At 47.3% G+C, this 19,776-nt stretch overlaps 1 protein-coding gene across 1 annotated transcript in view; it reads right to left on the reverse strand.

Moving 5' to 3' along the window:
• LOC107112623 (membrane-spanning 4-domains subfamily A member 12-like) overlaps positions 1–15,233 on the reverse strand; it is a 40,171-nt gene extending 24,938 nt beyond the window's left edge. The window contains exons 1-2 of the mRNA XM_015413809.1: positions 15,144–15,233; positions 9,470–9,589 (exon numbers count right to left, since the gene is read on the reverse strand). Of these exons, the coding sequence (XP_015269295.1) occupies positions 9,470–9,589; positions 15,144–15,233 (210 nt within the window). The remainder of the gene's footprint in view (positions 1–9,469; positions 9,590–15,143) is intronic.
• Positions 15,234–19,776: the final 4,543 nt, after the last annotated feature.

Below are 19,776 nucleotides of genomic sequence, written 5' to 3' on the forward strand. Positions count from 1 at the left end.
ACAAACCGTACATGTGTCATAGTCCTGGCGTACAAATAAACAGAATTCGTCTTATGAAGCTGCTGTGTTGTGTGACCTGACTATCGAACCCTGACACCTGGCCCCACTGCTGGACCTCCTGATGGCACCTGGTATTTTTGGCCACTGTGTGACAGAGTGTTGGACTGGATGACCCATTGGCCTGATCCAACATTGGCTTCTCTTATGTTCTTAACGCATTATCAATTTTTGATGCTATTCCTCTTACTTTAGAGAGTGACAAGCTGATGGGAATGGAACATACTACATAAGGTAAAAACATAAGGTAACTCTGTGCCAGGATGATTATGCATTAATGTCACAACCACTACAGAGAAGCCATATGACATACCATCTTGAAGTCAGTACTGCAGTGGGAGAGCCAGATGGTAGCCCAACATGATCCCCCATCAGACTCAGGTTCAGTGTGCTAGTTGGCATTGGCACAGGGTACTTCTCTTTTCTTAAAGGTAAAGGTTCCCTTGCTTGAAAGCCAGTCGAATCCGACTCTAGGGTTGCGGTGCTCATCTCCGTTTCAAAGCCGAAGAGCCAGCGCTGTCCGAAGACGTTTCCGTGGTCATGTGGCTGACATGACTAAACACCAAGGCGCACGGAACGCTGTTACCTTCCTACCGAAGCGGTACCTATTTATCTACTTGCAATTTCTTGCTTTCGAACTGCTAGGTTGGCAGGAGCTGGAACTAGAGACGGGAGCTCACTCCGTCATGCGGCACACTCGGGTCTCGAACTGCTGAACTACTGACCTTCCACAGCCTGCCTCTTACTTTTGTTTTCTTTTCTTTTCTTACATTGCCTCTTTTCAATGAGGTATAAAACATGGCAATGCAAACGGTAACTCCCAAATAATAAATCTCTCTTTAAATACTCTTGTAATTTTACTTATTGCTTCACTAGGTCATTACTACAAATTAATAGCTCCTTCTTAAGTCCAGAGAGTATCTCAAATTGTGTCTCAAATACACTGCAGCCTAGAAACCATGCTTGGGCCTACCAAACTATCAACCTGCCTCTCTTCCTGCGATGAGTCCCTCTCCCCAGCTGCAACATTTAGGCCCCTGCCACACGGGGGGGGGGGGGGCACGGCCAAAGTGCGGCTTTTTAAAGCCGCCCCAAAAGAAAAATCGATCCCCTGAGAACATAGATCCCCTGAGCTGCCGCGCAGTTCCTCCCTGGCACGATCAGATGCCGGGGGGGGGAGCTACTGAAGGGAGAGTGAGGCTGCCGAACTGCGCATGTGTGCGCGTGCGCAGTTCGGCGGAGAGCCTGGATTGCTCCAGATGACAGGCGCGGCGGCGATCCCACAGCCACGCTTGCTGCGGTGCTTCAGGTAAGTCCTCCTCTGTAGGAGGTTCTTTTTTGCAGCAGCTTTTCCGGGTTTAGGGCCGGATCGGGGACGGGTGCGCGCCGCTTCCCAGATGTTGCGGTGAGATCGCGCCCGTTTGCTGCGCCCCCAATCTGTCCCTCTCCCGGGCCAAAATCTTCCGTGTGACCGGGGCCTTAGATCACCTTTCCATAGAACCCCCCCCCCCTTACAGTGAGAATGGCTAATTCTTACCAAGCAGTGGCAGCAGCCACTGACTGAGAGACTTTAGGGAAAGGGAAGGAAGCAGATCCTCGAGCCAAAAAGAGAAGGACCAAGGAAGGTATAAATGTGTATTGCATACATTTTGTATAAAATATTAATATAATAAACAAGCAAAGAGCATTAAAACATTGTGAAGAGATTCTGGGTGATTAACTCATTTCAAATCTTCAGATCTGTGTGGAGGGATTCTGCTGCTGCCCACCCACAGTATTGAGTTCTTTTTAGGTTTGCCAACCTCCAAGTGGTACAATCAAATAGGGAGATACACAGTAAGGAAATAAGTAACCAAAACCCAAAAAACCAGTGTCTATAAATCTGGGGGGGGGGGACCCTTCAATTTGTATCTATGAAAAGTTCATTATACTTATACAAAGGAAGTGTTTTTATAAAGATTTCAAAACTTCTTAAGATAAATGTAAACAGTATAAGACTCAATGTAAGCACTCAGATAAGTGCTGTAAACATTATTCATACGTAGTGTTCCCTCCAGATACACCAGACTTTCAAAAGACTGTAGGTCCCAGCGACTCCATTCAGGTGACAGCTTTGTTGTTGTTGTTGTTCAGTCGCACAGTCGAGTCCGACTCTTTGCGAACCCATGGACCAGCTCCCGCCAGGCCTTCTGGTCTTCCGCCGTCTTCTGAAGTTTGCTCAACTTCATGTTCGTTGCATCAATGACACTGTCTAACCATCTCATCCTTTGCCGTCCCCGTCTTCTTTGACCTTCAATCTTTCCCAGCATCAGGGCCTTCTTCTCCAGGGAGTGCTCCCTTCTCATTGGGTGGCCAAAGTATTTGAGCTTCAGTTTCATTATCTGGCCTTCCAGGGAACAGTCAGGGTTGATTTCTTTTAGGATTGACTGATTTGATCTCCTTGCAGTCCAAGGGACTCTCAAGAGTCTTCTCCAGCACCATAGTTCAAAAGAATCTATTCTTCGGCGCTCGGCCTTCCTTATAGTCCAACTCTCGCAGCCATACATGACTACTGAGAATACCATTGCTTTGACCATGCGGACTTTTGTTGGCAGGGTGATGTCTCTACTTTTTATCATGCTGTTTAGGGTTAGGGTTAGGGTTAGGGTTAGGTGACAGCTACCTGCAGGATATTGCATTCCACCGAAGGCTTCTTTAAAGTAGAACCCGATAGTCATTCAATTCAGGGGAAAACTCACAAAATCTCTCAATCCAACATGTATCTCCAATAATCTTCTGAAAATTCAAAGCAGTCACGTCATGGCTGGAGATCTCCTGGGACTGATCTCCAGACGATAGAGATCAGTTCACCTGGGGAAATGGCCGCATTGGAAGATGGCCTAGAGTCCATATTCTACCCCACTGAAGTCCCTGGTCCTCTTCAGGCTCCACCTCCAGGATCTCCAGGTATTTCCCAACTCTGGGCTGGCAACCTTAGGGTTATAAAAGGGTGTTCACACAGTAACAAGCATTCCACTCACATCTGAAAATTCAAAATGAGTTTATCATCCAGGAGTCTCATCACAACATTTTAACGTTTGCTGCTTATTTATTATATGGCACATTTCGTAGTAACATATGCAACACGTGTGTATAGTTTCCTTGGTCCTCAGCCCTCTGCTGAGCAGCATTCCATTCATGCAGTGCAACATTTTGAGAGTACGTACCTGTGGTCCTGTAATATAACGTGCATCACAGGATCCTCTGCCCAACAACATGTGAATGGAATGCCACTGTAACATCTACATGGGGCTCTTCTCTTTTGGGCTTTGTACTAAACCATGTGGTAAGCCTGTCTCTGACTGGAGCAAAGCTCCAGGTGGACTGGAGATCTCCTGGAATTACAACTGCGCTCCAGACTACATAAATGCTTATTATTTATTTTTAAAACACTTATTTCACTTCACCTGGAGCAAATGGCTGCTTTGGAAGGTGGACTGGATGGCATTATGCCCTCCCAAAGTCCCTCTCGTTCCTTGATCCCACTTTCCCAGGCTCCACCCTCAAATCTCCAGGTATTTCCAAACCTGGAGCTGGTAACCCTAGTCTCCATATGCAAGGCTTAAATTGCCCAGCCTCTCTTGCTAATATCTGAGGGCCAAACAAACAATGCATTCTCTTTTTTAAAGAGCTGGGTCTGGTTTCCTCGCAGCCACACAGCAGCTGTAGGGAATGGTTGTGGGGAATAAAGCAGAGCCTGTTTGGTCTCAGTGGAGTGGAGTGTGGGCGCACTACACTTCCCCGACTCCAAATGTGATGATCATGTGTGGAAAGTTGAGTGGGGGGAAGCGCCGACTGTTCTACCAGAGCGAGAATGTTTGGCTCAGGAAGAGCTCAACTGAATCCCAGCAGAGTACAGAGACCTCGCCCGGGTGTTTGAGGAAGATGAAGCAGATGAGGTTCCCCCACACACACACTGCAATGCAGACTGTGCCATCGAAATTCTGCCCGGCCATAAAATGCCAAAGGGAAAGTTGTATGTGATGAGCCCAGCCGAGAAAGAGGAGTTACAAACTCCACCCCCTGGCATAAGTGTCTAAGAAATTCAATTCTACCGAGCGCAATTGGGTGGTTTGGGACAAGGAGGCAGCTGCTATCAAGCTAGCCATTACCAGCTGGAGACATTGGTTAGAGGGGGCTAGGGTGCCTTTTCAAGTATGGACAGATCATAAAAACTTGGAAGCCTTGCACACACCCCGTAACCTCAATGCCAAGCAACTTCGGTGGGCAAAGTTTTTCTCCAAGTTTCGTTTCACCCTCCAGCACCTCCCTGGAAAGTCTAATTTCTTGGCTGACGCCCTGTCATGCCTCCCCCAACATGCCAGCCAAAGGGAGGAGGTAGTAGACTCTATGTTCATGCCCTCCCAGCTGGGTGGACTGGTGGTGACACAGAGTCGCACTGTGGCCGAAAAGGGGGGGGGGACAAAAAGCCATGGATTACTAAGTTTAAAGAAGCCCTTACAGAAGCAGATAGGGAGGAAATGGCTAAAGACACTTCTATCCAGAAAAACCCGGATGGATGTTGGTATGGGGGGGCAGGCTCTTTGTACCACATGCTCTGAGGGGTGAGGTGTTGCATTTTGGTCATGAATCTAAACTTGCTGGACATTATGGATATTTAAAGACTTTACATCTATTTCAGCGCCAGTTTTGGTGGCCGCACATGCGTGCGGGCATTTCTTAATAAATGGGATCATGCCAGATTTGTTTGATGGGGAAAAGACATCCTGGAAAGCCCCCAGGGAACCCCTAGTCACCCCTGGAAAGTTATCTCCATGGATTTCATTACTGACCTACCACCCAGTAAAGGATATGCTGTAATTTGGGTGGTAGTGGATTTGTTTTCTAAACAGGCTCACTTCATTCCTTGTAAGCAACTGCCAACTGCCAGGGCCCTGGCTAAATTTTTTATGCACCACATTGTGCAGTTGCATTCGGTGCCCAGAAAAATAATATCTGATAGTGGGGCCCAGTTCATGGCCAAGTTTTGGAAAGAACTCTTGCAGGTTTGGGGGATTAAAGGTAAAGGTCCCCTTGCTCAAAAGCCAGTCGAATCCGACTCTAGGGTTGCGGTGCTCATCTCTGTTTCAAAGCTGAAGAGCCAGCGCTGTCCAAAGACATTTCCGTGGTCATGTGGCCGGCATGACTAAACACCAAGAAGGTTTAGTAGTGCCCATCACCCAGAGACTGATGGACAAACTAAACAAGTCAATCGAATTGTTGAACAGTTTTTGCGCTGCTTTATCAACTACCAGCAGGATAACTGGGCTTAACTATTGTCTTATGTAGAATACAGTTATAATAATTCAGTGTATTGGACTGTCTCCTTTCAAAGCGATGCATGGATATGAGCGATGCACGGAACCTGGGCCTGGAGCCTGGAGACTTCCAGATTTGGTGGCAGGATTTAAAGGACCAATGGTCTGTCATCCAAAAGACTCTTGATAAAGCCAGAGTGGATTACAAATCCCAGGCTGATAAAGAGTGGGATTTACAGCCTGGGGACTCAGTGTATTTATCTACTAAACACTTGAAGGGGCTCCAGCCCAAAAGGAAATTGGGTTGGATATATATTGGTCCTTTTATCGTGATACGTAAAGTAGGGGAAGTTGCTGTGGAACTTGATTTGCCTAAATCCCTTAAAGATGTGCACCCTGTATTTCGTTTCAGTCTGCTGAAATGGGACCCGGGTCCAAACAAGTGGAGTCTGCGACCACCAGCCCCTCCACCTCTGATGATGAATGGTGAACCTCACCAAGAGGTGGAAGAGATTTTGGATTCCAAGCTGAAGCGTGGCCGCCTTTATGATCTCATTAAATGGACTGACTTTGACCCCTCTCATAATGAACAGATGCAGGACTCTCATGTCAATGCCCCTAAACTTGTGCGTGCTTTTCACAAAATGTATCCAAATAAGCCTGGTGGGTAGAATCTTTGGGGAGGCAGAATGCCAGCTAGGCCTCTCTCGAGCCCTGGCTGCCATGGGAATGGGGGTGACTCTGGAATGTTAGGTTTCAATTCTGCTGTGTCTTCTATGTTTCTATTACCTCTGTTTGACCTTCAGTGCCTGCTGTAGCATTTCTCTTGGGAAAAGTAGCCCGTTACTTTGGCGAGCTTCTACCTGGTCCCTGATTGGCCCTGGGCCATCGGGGGGCCTCTTTGAACAATGTATTACTGTTTGTTTTGCGCACTTTATTTTAGTTCTAACACAAAATGGTTAAAATATCTGCGTGCTCTTAAAGTCTCAATAAACTTTACTTCTCTGAATGAAAGCTGTTGGGAACTGATTGCTGCAGGAGTCTGACAGTATGTACACATGGCTTTAGAGCCATTTCTCTCATTACAGAAGGGTAATTAAGGACCGTGTGGAGTCCAAATAATTTCCAGGTGGGACCTGGAGATCTCCCAGAATTACAACTGATCTCCAGACTATAGAGACTGGAGAAAAGGGCTGCTCTGGAGTGTGGATTCTACAGCATTATATCCTACTGAGGTCCCTCCTCTCCTTAAACCACACCTTCCCTCGGCTTCTTTCCCAAAATCTCCAGGAGTTTCCTAACTCAGAGTTGGCGATCCTAAGTCCAAACCAATTGCTGTCTCCCTGGCACATGAAGCTTCTTTACATTGAACCGGAGACCTGATCAGCAGTCAGCAAACTGGCTGTCAGCAGACTGGCTCTGATACTCTCAGGTCTCAGGTGGAGGTCTTTTACATCCTCTAACTGGAAAGATCAGAGATTCAGCCTGGGACTTTCTGCACACAAAACAGATGCTCTACTACTGAAACCTAGCCTGTACAAAACACTCATTTGTTGCACTGTGTGTACATATTAAAACCCAGGAAACAGCCTCAGATAAGGAGTGCGTCAGGCCACTTTGAGTCTCAGATCTAACACTCTGATAGACAAAATACACTTGGGCTGCGGTCACACGGAGCATTAGCCACGCTACAGAGACGGAAGATAGGCGGATTTTCCGGGTGCGATCACACCGCCACATCTGGGAAGCGTAGAGCTCCCGTGGCGAACCCGAGGCTTCCCGCTGAGGATGCGGGGTAAAAAACTAGTACCTCCGAGGTACTAGTTTCCGGAAACCGTGGGGCAAGGGCTGGCATCTGATCGCGTTTCAGGTGGTGGCATCTGGCGCCCGCCCATGTCCCTTCGCAAAAAGTTTTTTTCCCCCTAAGTCTCCACAAGATGCGCACAAGCACGGTGCATGCACACAAAGAGGAAACAACGGCACATGTGCACAAAGAGGAAAGCGAAAGTGCCATTTCGGCTTTTAAAAAAATGACCCCGTTTGTCACGGCAGCGGCGCCTAGCCATTGCTGGTGTGATCGCACCATGCCGCTTCTTTGCCGCACTGCAGGATCGTTGTGTGATCGCCACCCTCGTTTACCCGCCGGCGCGGAGGGACAGACCCGTGGTGTGCCGCCGGTGCGTCTGATCGCGTAATCATGGATCAAACTGCGCCGGGGCAATTAGCCACGCCTCCCCCCCCATGATATCCGGCCCGTGTGACCGGAGCCTTGGAAATGCAGATCACTCAGCCTGTCTGAGGAGGAGGAGTGGGGCTGCATCCTCCGACTTCCACCATTCAGCAGTGCCATGATTGATAGGCCTGCTGCAGAGTTTCCCTTGGGTAGTAAATTCACAATAGATTTTAGCTCCTGGAGGCAAATTAAAACCAGCCTCTGGAGCCTGCAGTTTTTGAGGGGAAGAGAAAAGGGTGTGTTTAACCTTTTCACTGCCAGTTGCTTTCCTGTTAAAAATCTCCCTCATCTGCTTTTCTCTGTACATGTGTTGTATGTGCAGAGGCCGCCAGGGAGAAAAAGCAGCTGGGTGAGCAATTTTGAATGAAAACACTGCTGGTGAAGAAGAGTGATCTGGCTGGTCATCTGGTCAAAATTTTAGGCTGTGGTCAGATATGCCTTTAGATCTGACTCAGCTGCGAATGCCTGACAGATCTAAAGGGCATGATTAGACAGCAGCATCTGGGAAAGGTTCTGCAGTCGTCGGAACCCCGTGCTGCCCTGCCACAGAAGCGGAGTTAAAAGACACCAGGGAAAGTATGGTCTTAATGCCTGCTGACGGGCCACGAACGGACTTTCCCCTGTCTGATCACTCAAGAACACACTCAAGCCGCCACGACGGCCTGCCCATTCCGTCCCAACTCAGTGCCATTCCCCCCCCCTCACTTAACAGTATGCGCATAACTGCACACTCCATGGGGAACCCTCCATGAGGGGGCTCGCTTCCTCATTTATGCACATGGGAAACAAAAGGCAAAAAAACACCCCCACTCGGCCGAAGGTGGCGTCTGATCATGCAGTGACACGCTGAGCCCACAACAGAAAGGGATGTGTGATCACACAACTGCGAGTCACATTCCACCAGAGATAATAGGAGTGCTTCCCCTCTGCGCCAAATGGCACGTACGACTACAGCCTTAGTTTCCCAAGAGCATTTTGTGTGTTTTTTAAATAATCAGGACTTCATTAAATGTGTGTGTGTGTGTGTGCTGTGCAGTTTACCTCTCAAGTGCTCCAGCCACAGCCTACACTTGCATAAATCTCAGTAATACTGAGTCCCAGGGCCACTGCAATAAAGGGGGAACACAGCTTCCTGGAAAACAAGGGCTTGTGCAGAAAAGGAATTGTGTCTTTGGGGCTTGGTAGATATTGTATAAACACTCACATATCATTCAGGAAAGTATCCAATTACTCTTAACGTGAAACAGATCTGAAAACCATGATGTTGGCTTCTTAGGGGCAAATGATGTATCCTTTCTTTAGAATTCACTGAGTCCCAGTACAAACTTTGTATAGTCATCCCTTTGAGGAGAAGATTTTCTGATCAAAATCTTGGATAAAATTTTTATTTAAAAAATAGAAAAAATATTTTTTGCAGAAACATGCCAGGATTATAATAAAATAATGTAACCAAACAAAATTAATTATTTTGAAGGGCAGGGGGGAGGGAGGGAGTCCATTCGACCATATAGCATATTTAGGAACATAACACTGTATTTTTAGGTAAAACATTTCACAAGATTCAAAATGGATTAGACTCTGTTGAAAGATGAAAAACATCATCTGTGCTGTTTTTAGAAACCAGGCAGACAGCGGATGGTGTCATGCTTCAGAATTAACTAAAATCTTCATCAGATCACCCATCCAGGAACTTGGATAGATCTGTAGATATCTTCTTCTGCGGCTGCCGCCCCTCCCACGCCCCTCTTTGCCTCTCTCTCTCTCTCACGTGGCATGCCAAGGGGGCTCTTCATGGGCCACCCCACTGCTCTCCCCTGAAGCTGGCTCATCAGCTCTCCCCATCTACCCGGAGGATTGGTCCAGCCCCACGTATGATACTCACGGATGCTCCTCCCAAGAAGGGGATCTCTCCAGACACAAAGAATGAGGCATATACACTGGTCAAGGTGCTGAGAATGATCCCAAAGCTAATGTGTATGAAGCCAGTCATGATCTGGATGGTCTGTGGGAACAATCAGGGGAATCAGGCTTGGCACCTCGCGGGTTAGATTCTCTCTCTCTCTCTCTCTCTCTCTCTCTCTCTCTCTCTCTCTCTCTCTCTCTCACACACACACACACACACACACCTCTCTTCCTGGCTGCGCTGACTTTCAAGGGCTGACACTAGGCAATCTACAAGTTCTTATTTGCATAGGTAGTATTTACTTTGTTTTATAACTTCCTTCCATGGAGAAAGTATTTCACCATTTTTACTTGTTTTATTTTTTAATATTTCAGAAAATCTTCCTTCCCTAAGGCAATTCCCAGATGCTCACGGGAATAGTTTATGTCCCTTGGTAGCAGACTGAAATCTGACATTTAAAAATCTGCTCTAATTAACACTTTTCATTGTTCCAATATGATCAGACAAGACACCTAACAAAATGTACCCCAACTGAGCCAAGTGGGTCCAGAGTCAACTGTTGAGGAGGGAAGTGGGGAGTCATGCTATAGCAGGGTTAGTCTGTTGTTGGATGGACATATTTCCAAATTTTCCAGTAGGCAACACACTGTTGACTGGGTTATCTTCTAATTAGGCTGGGAACAATCATGGCACATGATTGGAGGTAAGGCACATCCTGTAGCCTGCTGAGTCTCACCCACCAGTTATTATATGGCACCCCAGTAGAGACTCTTATAGGGTCATCTTTTGCTACCTTCTTAGAAAAGCACAAAAGAGAAATCTTCTCAAGCAAAAGGTAGCTACAAATATGGCTGGCGGTCTGTGTTCATCTGAATCCCAAGTTGTAGCCGTCTGCCCTGGAGTGAGCTACTGGAGTATCCAGGGCTTTTTTTTGTAGAAAAAGCCCAGCAGGAACGCATTAGTATAACAGGCCACACCTAACAGCAGAAACTCATTAGCATGTTACCAGAAGAGTGGTCATCCAGCCACACCCACCTTTTGCTTCTTATTCTGTTTACCTTGTTTGTTGTCAAAACCCTGGGCTTTTTTTGTAGCAGGAACTCCTTTGCATGTTAGGCCACACACCACTAATGTAGCCAATCCTAATGAGTTTCTGCTGTTGGGTGTGGCCTATTATGCTAATGAGTTCCTGCTGGGCGTGGCCAACTCGGGAGCCAGCCGGAACTCCGTTCCTGTGCGTTGCTGCCCAAAAATAACCCTAGGAGTATCAAATAACACACCCATGGTCTGTCTCTGCACACTGGCTTCACTCCAGATCACTGTGACCTGGTTTTGCCATGACTTTATGAGATATGTATAAAATGGCTCTTTCAGCTTAAATTTGTACTGATTATGGAAATGTTGAAAATGAAGCTGCTCTGTACTGAGCCAGACTATTGGGCCATCTGGCTCAGTCACTAACTGACTAGAAGTTGCTGTTTGTGACTGTAGTTCTAGAAGTGTCTTTCCCACTACTCACTGCCTGAGATGCTTTAAGTGGGGGTGCTCACAACTAAAACGGGGATCTTCTGGATACCAGACACATGTTCCATCTTTGAGCCACAGCCTCTCCCAGGCTACTATATCAATGCTCTCAATTTGTGAAGAAAGGGAATTACTGATACTGCCACCCTGCTGCAGCTAGAGAAAACTCTGCCAGTCTGGTAACATAAACCTCTTGCATTCTGGTCAGCAGGACAGAGGTTGGTCTCATAGGAGGAAAGGCAAGAAAGATTCATGAAGACCAAGCCTGCACCTCCTTGTATCCCAAGGCCTGAACATTCTTCCCCTTCTCCTGGCCCCTGCTGGCAGGTCTAAAAGAACAAGACCAGGCAACACAGAAAAGGGGGGACGGGGTCTGTAAGGTTGCCAACCTCCAGGCGGGGCCTGGGGATGCCCTGGAATGACAACTTATTTCCAGACTACAGGGACCAGTTCCCCTGGAGACAGTGGTGGGTAGATTCTAGGGCATCGTGCCCCACCACTGAGGCTCCTCCCTTTCCCAAACCCCACCCTCCCCAGGCTTCACTGCCAAATCTCCAGGGATTGGCCAGCCTGGAGAAGGCAACACTAGAGAGCAGCAGTCCTCCAAAGGCAACTGATACGAAGCAAGTAAGCCCTTTGCAGGATGGGGTAGGGGACAGGGTCGCCAGCCCCGCACTGCAGCCAGGGATCCCCCGCACCTGGACTCTGCCCCGGCCACAGATCAGCTGGCCCGTGGGGGGACTGACCAGGAGTAGAAGGTGTACCCTGGAAGTGATGTCATCATGCTGGCAACGCCTGGGCAATGCTCTGGTATTTGGGCAAAAACTCTATGGTAGAAGCTATTTTCACCATAGAGTTTTTTGCCCAAATGCCAGGGCATCACTGGGATGTCCCAACATGATGATGTCACTTCCGGTGTGTGCCATGTTGCTGGTGATGTAGCCTGGGCCTCCCTCCTGCTCCTGGTAAGTCCCCCCCCCACCCCCGCCAGTTGCCAGGAGGGATCTGGCAAACCTAGGTAGGGATGTGTAAAAAAAGTATTGGGGGGGGCAACATTTCTCCTAAAAGATCCATTTGGTTTCTTATTGGTTATCAAAAGGGAGGAAATGAGTGATGGTGTGTGTGGGGGGGGGGCAAGTCTAGGGCCCTGACTGTTGCCAGATCTCTTGTGCAGAGTTAAGGAATATTTGGGTGTGAAGCAGGCAGTTGGTCATAAAGGCTGACACAGTAAACCAGCCAAGGTGGCCTCTTCACTTATCTGTTTAGCAAACGTCTACACACCTTACCAGCGACCTGCATCTGTTACCTCATCACAGGGCTGATTTGGGGTTCCCAGGAGATCTCCCATCCAGGCACCAGCCAGACTCCCAAGTGCCCTTTAACCGCACCCCAGGATGCATTTGGAATCAGGCTGTGTTTCATGGAATATGGTTTTTAAAAACCCAAGTACAATTTGCCATGGCTAGACTTGTCACCCACATCCATAAACTGGTAGAGTTATTCCGGGGCAGTTGGGCTTCCCCCAGCATGGTTTGCAGGTGCTCCTTTAAAAGTAACCTAATATTTGCTGCCTCCTTTTTAAAAAAAAAAACCAGTGAGACTTTTGGACCCCCCATTTTAATAGGAATTTAAATGCGTATATGCTTCCATGCAATTGTAGATTGGGTTGGATCCAACTAGCTTTACTGCGGCTGTAAAGGGGAGGGGGGAGTCCCCTTAAGAAGGGGAAGCTATGCTGAGGATTGTGGTATCTGCATGGACAAAAGGCAGGTTAAATAAAAACTGTAGTAATGTGTAGGTGTGAATGATTGATAAACCTGGCTGGATCCAGCTTTATGGAATCAGGAATTAAAAACAAGATGAATAGCATTTGGGACAGCTTCTGAAGGCAGGAAAAACAGAAATGTAATCCTGTTCAGCCAGGTACAGTTTAGGACAACATAACAATGTGGTGTTGACAGTGATTCTGCTGACACCAGGTGGAGACCAGAACTGCTTTTCTATCCTATCTTGATCCCTTGACAGCCCAGCAGTCTACACTAATCACCTACCTATCTGTCCTCCATATGGGGACAACTTGGGGCCAGGAAAGACTATAGAACCTGCATGAAGGAAATCAGTGTGGCTGATCTAGAAATTCCCAGCATAGCAGCATACCTATTTTAGCAGATGTACGCACACGCACACAAAAGTCTCCGCGTGGGAGCTTTCCATGCTTCTAATGTAGCTTTAAAGCACTTTATCAGAAGCACGGGGTTTCCTCTGTAGGTGCACCTCTCCCTTATTCTGCACCTTTGCAGGACTGATGCATGTTAGTGGGAAGACTCCCCCAGGTTCTGTGAAAAGTCAAACTGCCATTGGCTCATGTTTAAGCTTTAGCCTTAAAGGCCACAAAGTCTGTCTTGTCTTCTTTCTGCTGCAGAATAAGAAAACGTTGCACTTACAACGGGGACTGGCTTCCCCCCTACCATATTAAGTGTCTTTTTTTCCTTCTTCCAAGACTATAGGAAGAGTCTGTTGGGGAGGACATAAATTTTCTGGATTGTCTCCTAGCCCAGGTTCAACAAAAGTAAGCAAACATAATAAAATAAAAAGTGCCATAACTCTGCAATAAATCAAACAGCAGTGAACAATCAGCAGTAAGACACCTGAAACCCTAAATTAGTTAACAACAGCAATTAAAAGCAAGTTTTAAAAGGAAGCAAAAAACTGCAGTCAAACTGTAAACCTCTGAAGATCCCCAAGTGTCTGGAAAGGCAGATGCTTTACCTGGCACCTAAGAAAAGTAGGTGCCAGGTAAATTGGTACAGGCAAGGAGTTTCATCAGACAGGATTGCTGCTTCTCCCTGTGATTGCACTCACGGCAAAAATAATGCCAGGGTGTTTCCACTCCTTAACGTGTGGAAGGGAAGGTAGAGAAACTCTCCCGGCTTTCAGGATCTGAGGCAAGCCTTGGTCCAAACCAGAGCTTGACAGAAGGATGTTCTTCAAGGTATGCAGTTTAAAAGCTGGGCCTGAACTCTGGCTGCAGCAAAGGAAATAACGACAGTCCTGGCATGAGCAGAGAGTAGCACTAAATAGTCACTACTAAATAATCACAGCCAGCACATGTGCATGCATATCTGGGATTACGGGTGAGGGCTCCCAGGCCACATTCCTAAATAGTCCGCAGGCAAGACATGAATAAGCCTGCTGGATCAGACCAACTATCCATCTAATCTGGCATTCTGCTTCCAACTTCGGGCATTAGCATACTCAGTGTTTTCATATGCTTATTGTCTCTATAAACGGAGAATCCCTTCTGTTGCGATCCAATTTTGGCCAGCCAGATGTTCCTCGTGATCCCTCAAGCAGGGCATAAAGTTGACAGCTCTCCCCTGGTGCTTCTCCCAAGCATCTATCATTCAGAGGAATACTTTCCTCTGAATATGGAGGTTCCAGTTAGCGTTCAAGGCTGGTAGCCTCTGAGGCAACCATTTTTCTTGTAAACACCACACCACTTGTAGGCCTAAACCTGTTCCTAGGGCAATGCTGCTCTCCTGCATGCACTCCATATATGAAAGTGGCAACACTTACCCTTCTTTCTAAATGTAAACTGAAACCTGTTTCCCAGCTGCACAGACCCAGATCACTGGGTATGCCAGAGGCAGCAGGTAGCTGTGCCGTACCCCTCTCCTTGCTGGCTTCAAAAATCACTGCTTCTTGGGAACATTTCGCTCGCTTACATATGCACACAGTATGCACAGACGCACACACACACATGGCCAGTCAGGACTCGGGATCATCCTGAGAATGAGCTGCCCTTAGACAGGGATTTCAACCAAATGGCCCATAAATCCTGACTAATCCGAGGGGGGGGGGGTTAATAGAGCTGCAAATTAGTTCAAGAGACCATGATGATTCTCTGACCCCAGCACTTCTCCCTGCTGCCGTCTCTCTCTCTCCCTCTCTCTTTCTCTCACACATAATAGACACACAAGAAATCTAGAATGATGCTGTCCCTGGAATTAGGAAGCAAGATCAGAGGCCATTTCAGGTGAAGCCATCCCAGTCTCTCCCACCCCTCTCGTGCCTCTCCATACACCCACGGAGCCCCCTCCCCAAAGTATCCCCCAGTTCTGTCACTCACCCCCAGCACTCGGTTCTTCCCTTTAGGAATGGTTTCCACTGTGTACATCACCGCCCTTCTCCCCAGCCGGATAGTCCCCATTCCCTGCATGGGATTTGCTGGTGTGCTCTCTCCAAAGCCTACAGGGTCCCTAGCAACCGAGCACTCAGCGGCATCGGCCCCACAGGCTGAGCAGGGATGACAGCTTGTTTGACCTGGCTGCTGCTCAGCTCCGGCACTCTTCAAGGGAAAGGAGAAAGAAGGGCCTTATTGGCTTCTGTCAGTGATGATGTCACACAGTCAGAGAGATGCTGCAGAAGATGCATAACAGAGAAAAGCACTATTACAAGAGGAATTCAGACCCTGCTTTTAGATAAAGGTGCTGCTTCCAACAGAAGGAAGGCAGAGCTAGGGGTGTGTGCGTATGTGCTGCATGGTGTGCTGAAATCCCAGGGAATAATACATTTAACAAGCATGGAGGAAAACTGTAGGAATCCCTGTGCCAGGGCAGCACTTGCCATACAAGCCATAAAGATAAGCACTGCATGGGTACATGAATGGAGCCAGAGATCCTCATGCTCTGCAATCTGTATGAAAACCTCTCTGGATCGTTTCCATCATAACACAGGTACACCTTGAAAGATGAGATTTAGGCAGAAGTCGTAAGGACACTTTCCTGGAAGTAAGTCCCATTGAAAAACATGATGCTTACCTCTGAGTAGACCTGTTGAGGATGACTCCCTTGATTATCTAGTTCAAAGATGCATGTTTAATCCTGAGCTCACCTTGATCTTCCAATGCGTGGCTTGGCTCTCTCGTTCAAGTTACCTGCAGAACTCTCCGCTTCTGAAATATTGGGTGGCCTCAGCTGGGGGTTCTGTGGGAGTGATGGGTGTATAATCCTGTCTTTGAGCAGCGTTCCCTAGTGATGTGCTGGGGAACATAAACTAGTTGTTGCCAGACACAACTCCTTCCAATCTGGAATAGTGCTATTGAAATTGGATTAGACTGATGAATATCTATTGGGCATCTAAAATTAAACTGTTTGAATTTCAAACCCTCTCCAGTTTAAGGCCCTGTCATGCTATCCATGCCATCACCAGAACGAAGTGCAACAGGATCCTAACAGCTGTCTGCCACTGGCCCCACCCAAGCCTTCACCGCATCCTCCTTTCCCCAGATTTACAGAGATATGGGAGCGAAAGGGAGGGCTCGCTGCAGTGTTAAAGCATCCGTCTTCAGTCCTAGATGACGCCGCCTGCCACAAGCATTTTTGTAGAAGTATCCAAGCATACTAGAGTGGATGAGAAATGTAGCTGTCAGTCCTTATGTGCACATGATCATAGAAGCAACCAGGGATGTTAATAATTCTGGGGACTACATTTTGCATTTCCCAGCACATCTGGATGCTGCCATGACTGCTGTACAGTTGACCCAGGCCTAAAGTTTAAAGCAGCCCCTTCATTTTGGTAAATTTGGGAAGGGTTGAGCTCAGAGTAGCCCTCCATTGGTCATATTTGAACTTACCCACATTCTGGAGGGGCTTGGACCCAATTCAAAATCTAGGGTGCATTTCCATAAGAAGCGCCCAATGCAGTTTCCTCAGTTCTGGATTCTGATGCATCACCAGTAAAATCAAACAAAAATTGGAAACAAATTATCATCACATACCAAGGACATAAATATGAATTAAATTTTATATAGGTGTTTTCAAAATCTATGAATAACTTAAGAGTTTTGAAAGCCCACAATGTATGATCAAAAGATGTGGTCTATATTAAGAGTTCCCCCTCTCCATTACATCAGGTTTCCTTTTTATAGTGAATTAACCGGACGTTAACAACTTAGTCATGCGAAATGCTGGCCTGGATGAATCACAAGCGGGAATTAAGATTGCTGGGGAAAAGATCAACAACCTCAGATATGCAGACGATACCACTCTAATGGCAGAAAGTGAAGAGGACCAAGAACCTCTTGCTCAGGGTAAAAGAGGAGAGCGCAAAAGTGGGCTTGAAGCTCAACATCAAAAAAACTAAGATCATGGCATCCGGCCCCAACACTCCTTGGCAAATAGAAGGGGAAGTCGTGGAAGTAGTGACAGACTTCACGTTCCTGGGATCCCAAATCACCGCAGACTGTGACAGCAGCCATGAAATTAAAAGACGCCTGCTCCTTGGGAGGAAAGCGATGGCGAACCTCAACAGCATGATAAAAAGTAGAGACATCTCCCTGCCAACAAAAGTCCGCATGGTCAAAGCAATGGTATTCCCAGTAGTCATGTATGGCTGCGAGAGTTGGACTATAAGGAAGGCCGAGCGCCGAAGAATAGATTCTTTTGAACTATGGTGCTGGAGAAGACTCTTGAGAGTCCCTTGGACTGCAAGAAGAACAAATCAGTCAATCCTAAAAGAAATCAACCCTGACTGTTCCCTGGAAGGCCAGATAATGAAACTGAAGCTCAAATACTTTGGCCACCAAATGAGAAGGGAGCACTCACTGGAGAAGACCCTGATGCTGGGAAAGATTGAAGGTCAAAGAAGACGGGGACGGCAAAGGATGAGATGGTTAGACAGTGTCATCGATGCAACGAACATGAAATTGAGCCAACTTCAGAGGACGGCAGAAGACAGGAGGGCCTGGCGTGACCTGGTCCATGGGGTTGCGAAGAGTCGGACTCGACTGTGCAATTGAAAACAACAACAACTTAGTCTCATTATTTTTAAAACGTTCATCTAGATTTCCAGCCATACCTCCAAAGTCATACATAATAAAATATTACATCACAAATTAGCCATGAAACCATTTATTTTATCTCTTTATTCAGTTTATCTCCACCCATCCCTCCAGGTGCACGTCTGTGTCATGCCATTCCGTTCTATTGCTTCTTTATATTTCTGGCCCAAAAGCTTAGTTACTGGTTCAGCCAGATGTGATTTTTTGTTGTTGGTTTCTGATAGCAACAAGTGTCTGCCTGTTATTTGTGGAGCTACATGGACTGTCCATCTCTGCTTTGCATTGTATATCACTTGTATTAAATGTTACTTTTGTTCGTTTCCAAATGATACCTTTCCATTGCTCTCTAAGTGACAGCAAGTTTTTTCTCATCCACTAATGGCTGACCAGCTTTCCTCTCTATAAACCACTGCTAACAGGACAGTGGAGTTGAACCGTTCTTTTCTTCATGGGCACTTCATACAACAGAGAGGCTAAATTTGCCCACACCACCTCCCTTCCCCTCCTAAATCAGCTTTGAATGAGTTGGCATAATTGAGCTGTTGACCCAGGCAAATGTATTTGTTAACTTCTTCCATTTCTGTCCCATTTACTATGAGATTCATCATGCAAGATTCATTTTGCATCCACGTTGTTAAGTATTGACTCAACGCCGTCTCGTAAGTAACAGTGAATCAGCTTTATTGATTTCAAACAGGAACAGTGAAGAACACACAACAACAAACAGTGGAGCAGGGCTCCTTTTAAACTATCCCGGGCTGGTGTAGCCACGCCCTAGAACAGTTAAAGACCAATGGCATTACAAAGATAACATCCAATCAGATCAGTTCCCTCTTGAACATTTCTCTGCACTCTGATTGGGTACATTCGTACATTAGCCAATAGGATCGTTCCAGCTTACAATCCTTCTCCAGGTCTTAAGGTCTTTCATGGAATGTATAATACAGATAAAGACATAACACATGTCATCTTCAATGTTTTTCTTTCCCACCTGAAGCCATGCAAAAGTTGGTGCAGTAGTTCTACAGTTTCACTGTATCCATTGTGAATATTACACAATTGTCAGCAAAGAAGGTGTAAACGCTTCAGCCCTCTTCAGGGCTATTTTTGGGCAAGAACGCACAGGAACGGAGTTCCAGCTGGCTTCAGAGTTGGCCACGAGCACTACAGCAAAAACTTCCACGTGCATGGCTACAGAGGGAAGGCCTGGAGAGTGACCCCCCCCGGCAACTCCAAAGCAGGCGGGCCAGGGGGCCCCTGGAAGGAACGGGGAGGCATTTAAATGCCTCCCTGTGCCTCCCCTCCCCACCAAGGGCACTCAGGCAAGCCAAGGGAAGGCATGGGGTGTGGCCTAATATGCTAATTAGTTCCTGCTATTGGGTGTGGCCTATTATGTTAATGAGTTCCTGTTGGGATTTTTCTACAAAAAAAGCCCTGGCCCTGTTCATTTTCTTGAGCACACTCTAACACTGCTCCAAACAGCTTTCATGAAATTGTGTTGTCCTATCTGACACAGCTATCTCTCCCTTATAATAATTGAATAGTGGGTGCCAAAATTCTAAAATGCGCCCCGTTAGTGTATGGCTGATAAAACTGTCAGTTATTATAAGGGAGAGATGGGGACCAATGAGAAGGAGAAACCCGGGTCCCGCCCACACCACCACTACCCCGAATAACCAACTTCAGTTCTCGCCGCCATTTCCAAGGAGGAGGACTACGAGGCCGCCACTTCGGATTAGGTAGGCTGGCTCCGGCAGTCCCCGGCCGGCGAGAGAAGGCCGCGGCCTCCTCCCGCCCGCCGCTCCCCCCCAAGCCAGACAACTTCAGTTCTCGCCGCCATTTCCAAGGAGGAGGACTACGAGGCCGCCACTTCGGATTAGGTAGGCTGGCTCCGGCAGTCCCCGGCCGGCGAGAGAAGGCC

This window comes from Gekko japonicus, unplaced genomic scaffold (assembly GCF_001447785.1).
Source record: "Gekko japonicus isolate JY-2015 unplaced genomic scaffold, Gekko_japonicus_V1.1 scaffold885, whole genome shotgun sequence".
Classification (NCBI taxonomy): Eukaryota; Metazoa; Chordata; class Lepidosauria; order Squamata; family Gekkonidae; genus Gekko; species Gekko japonicus.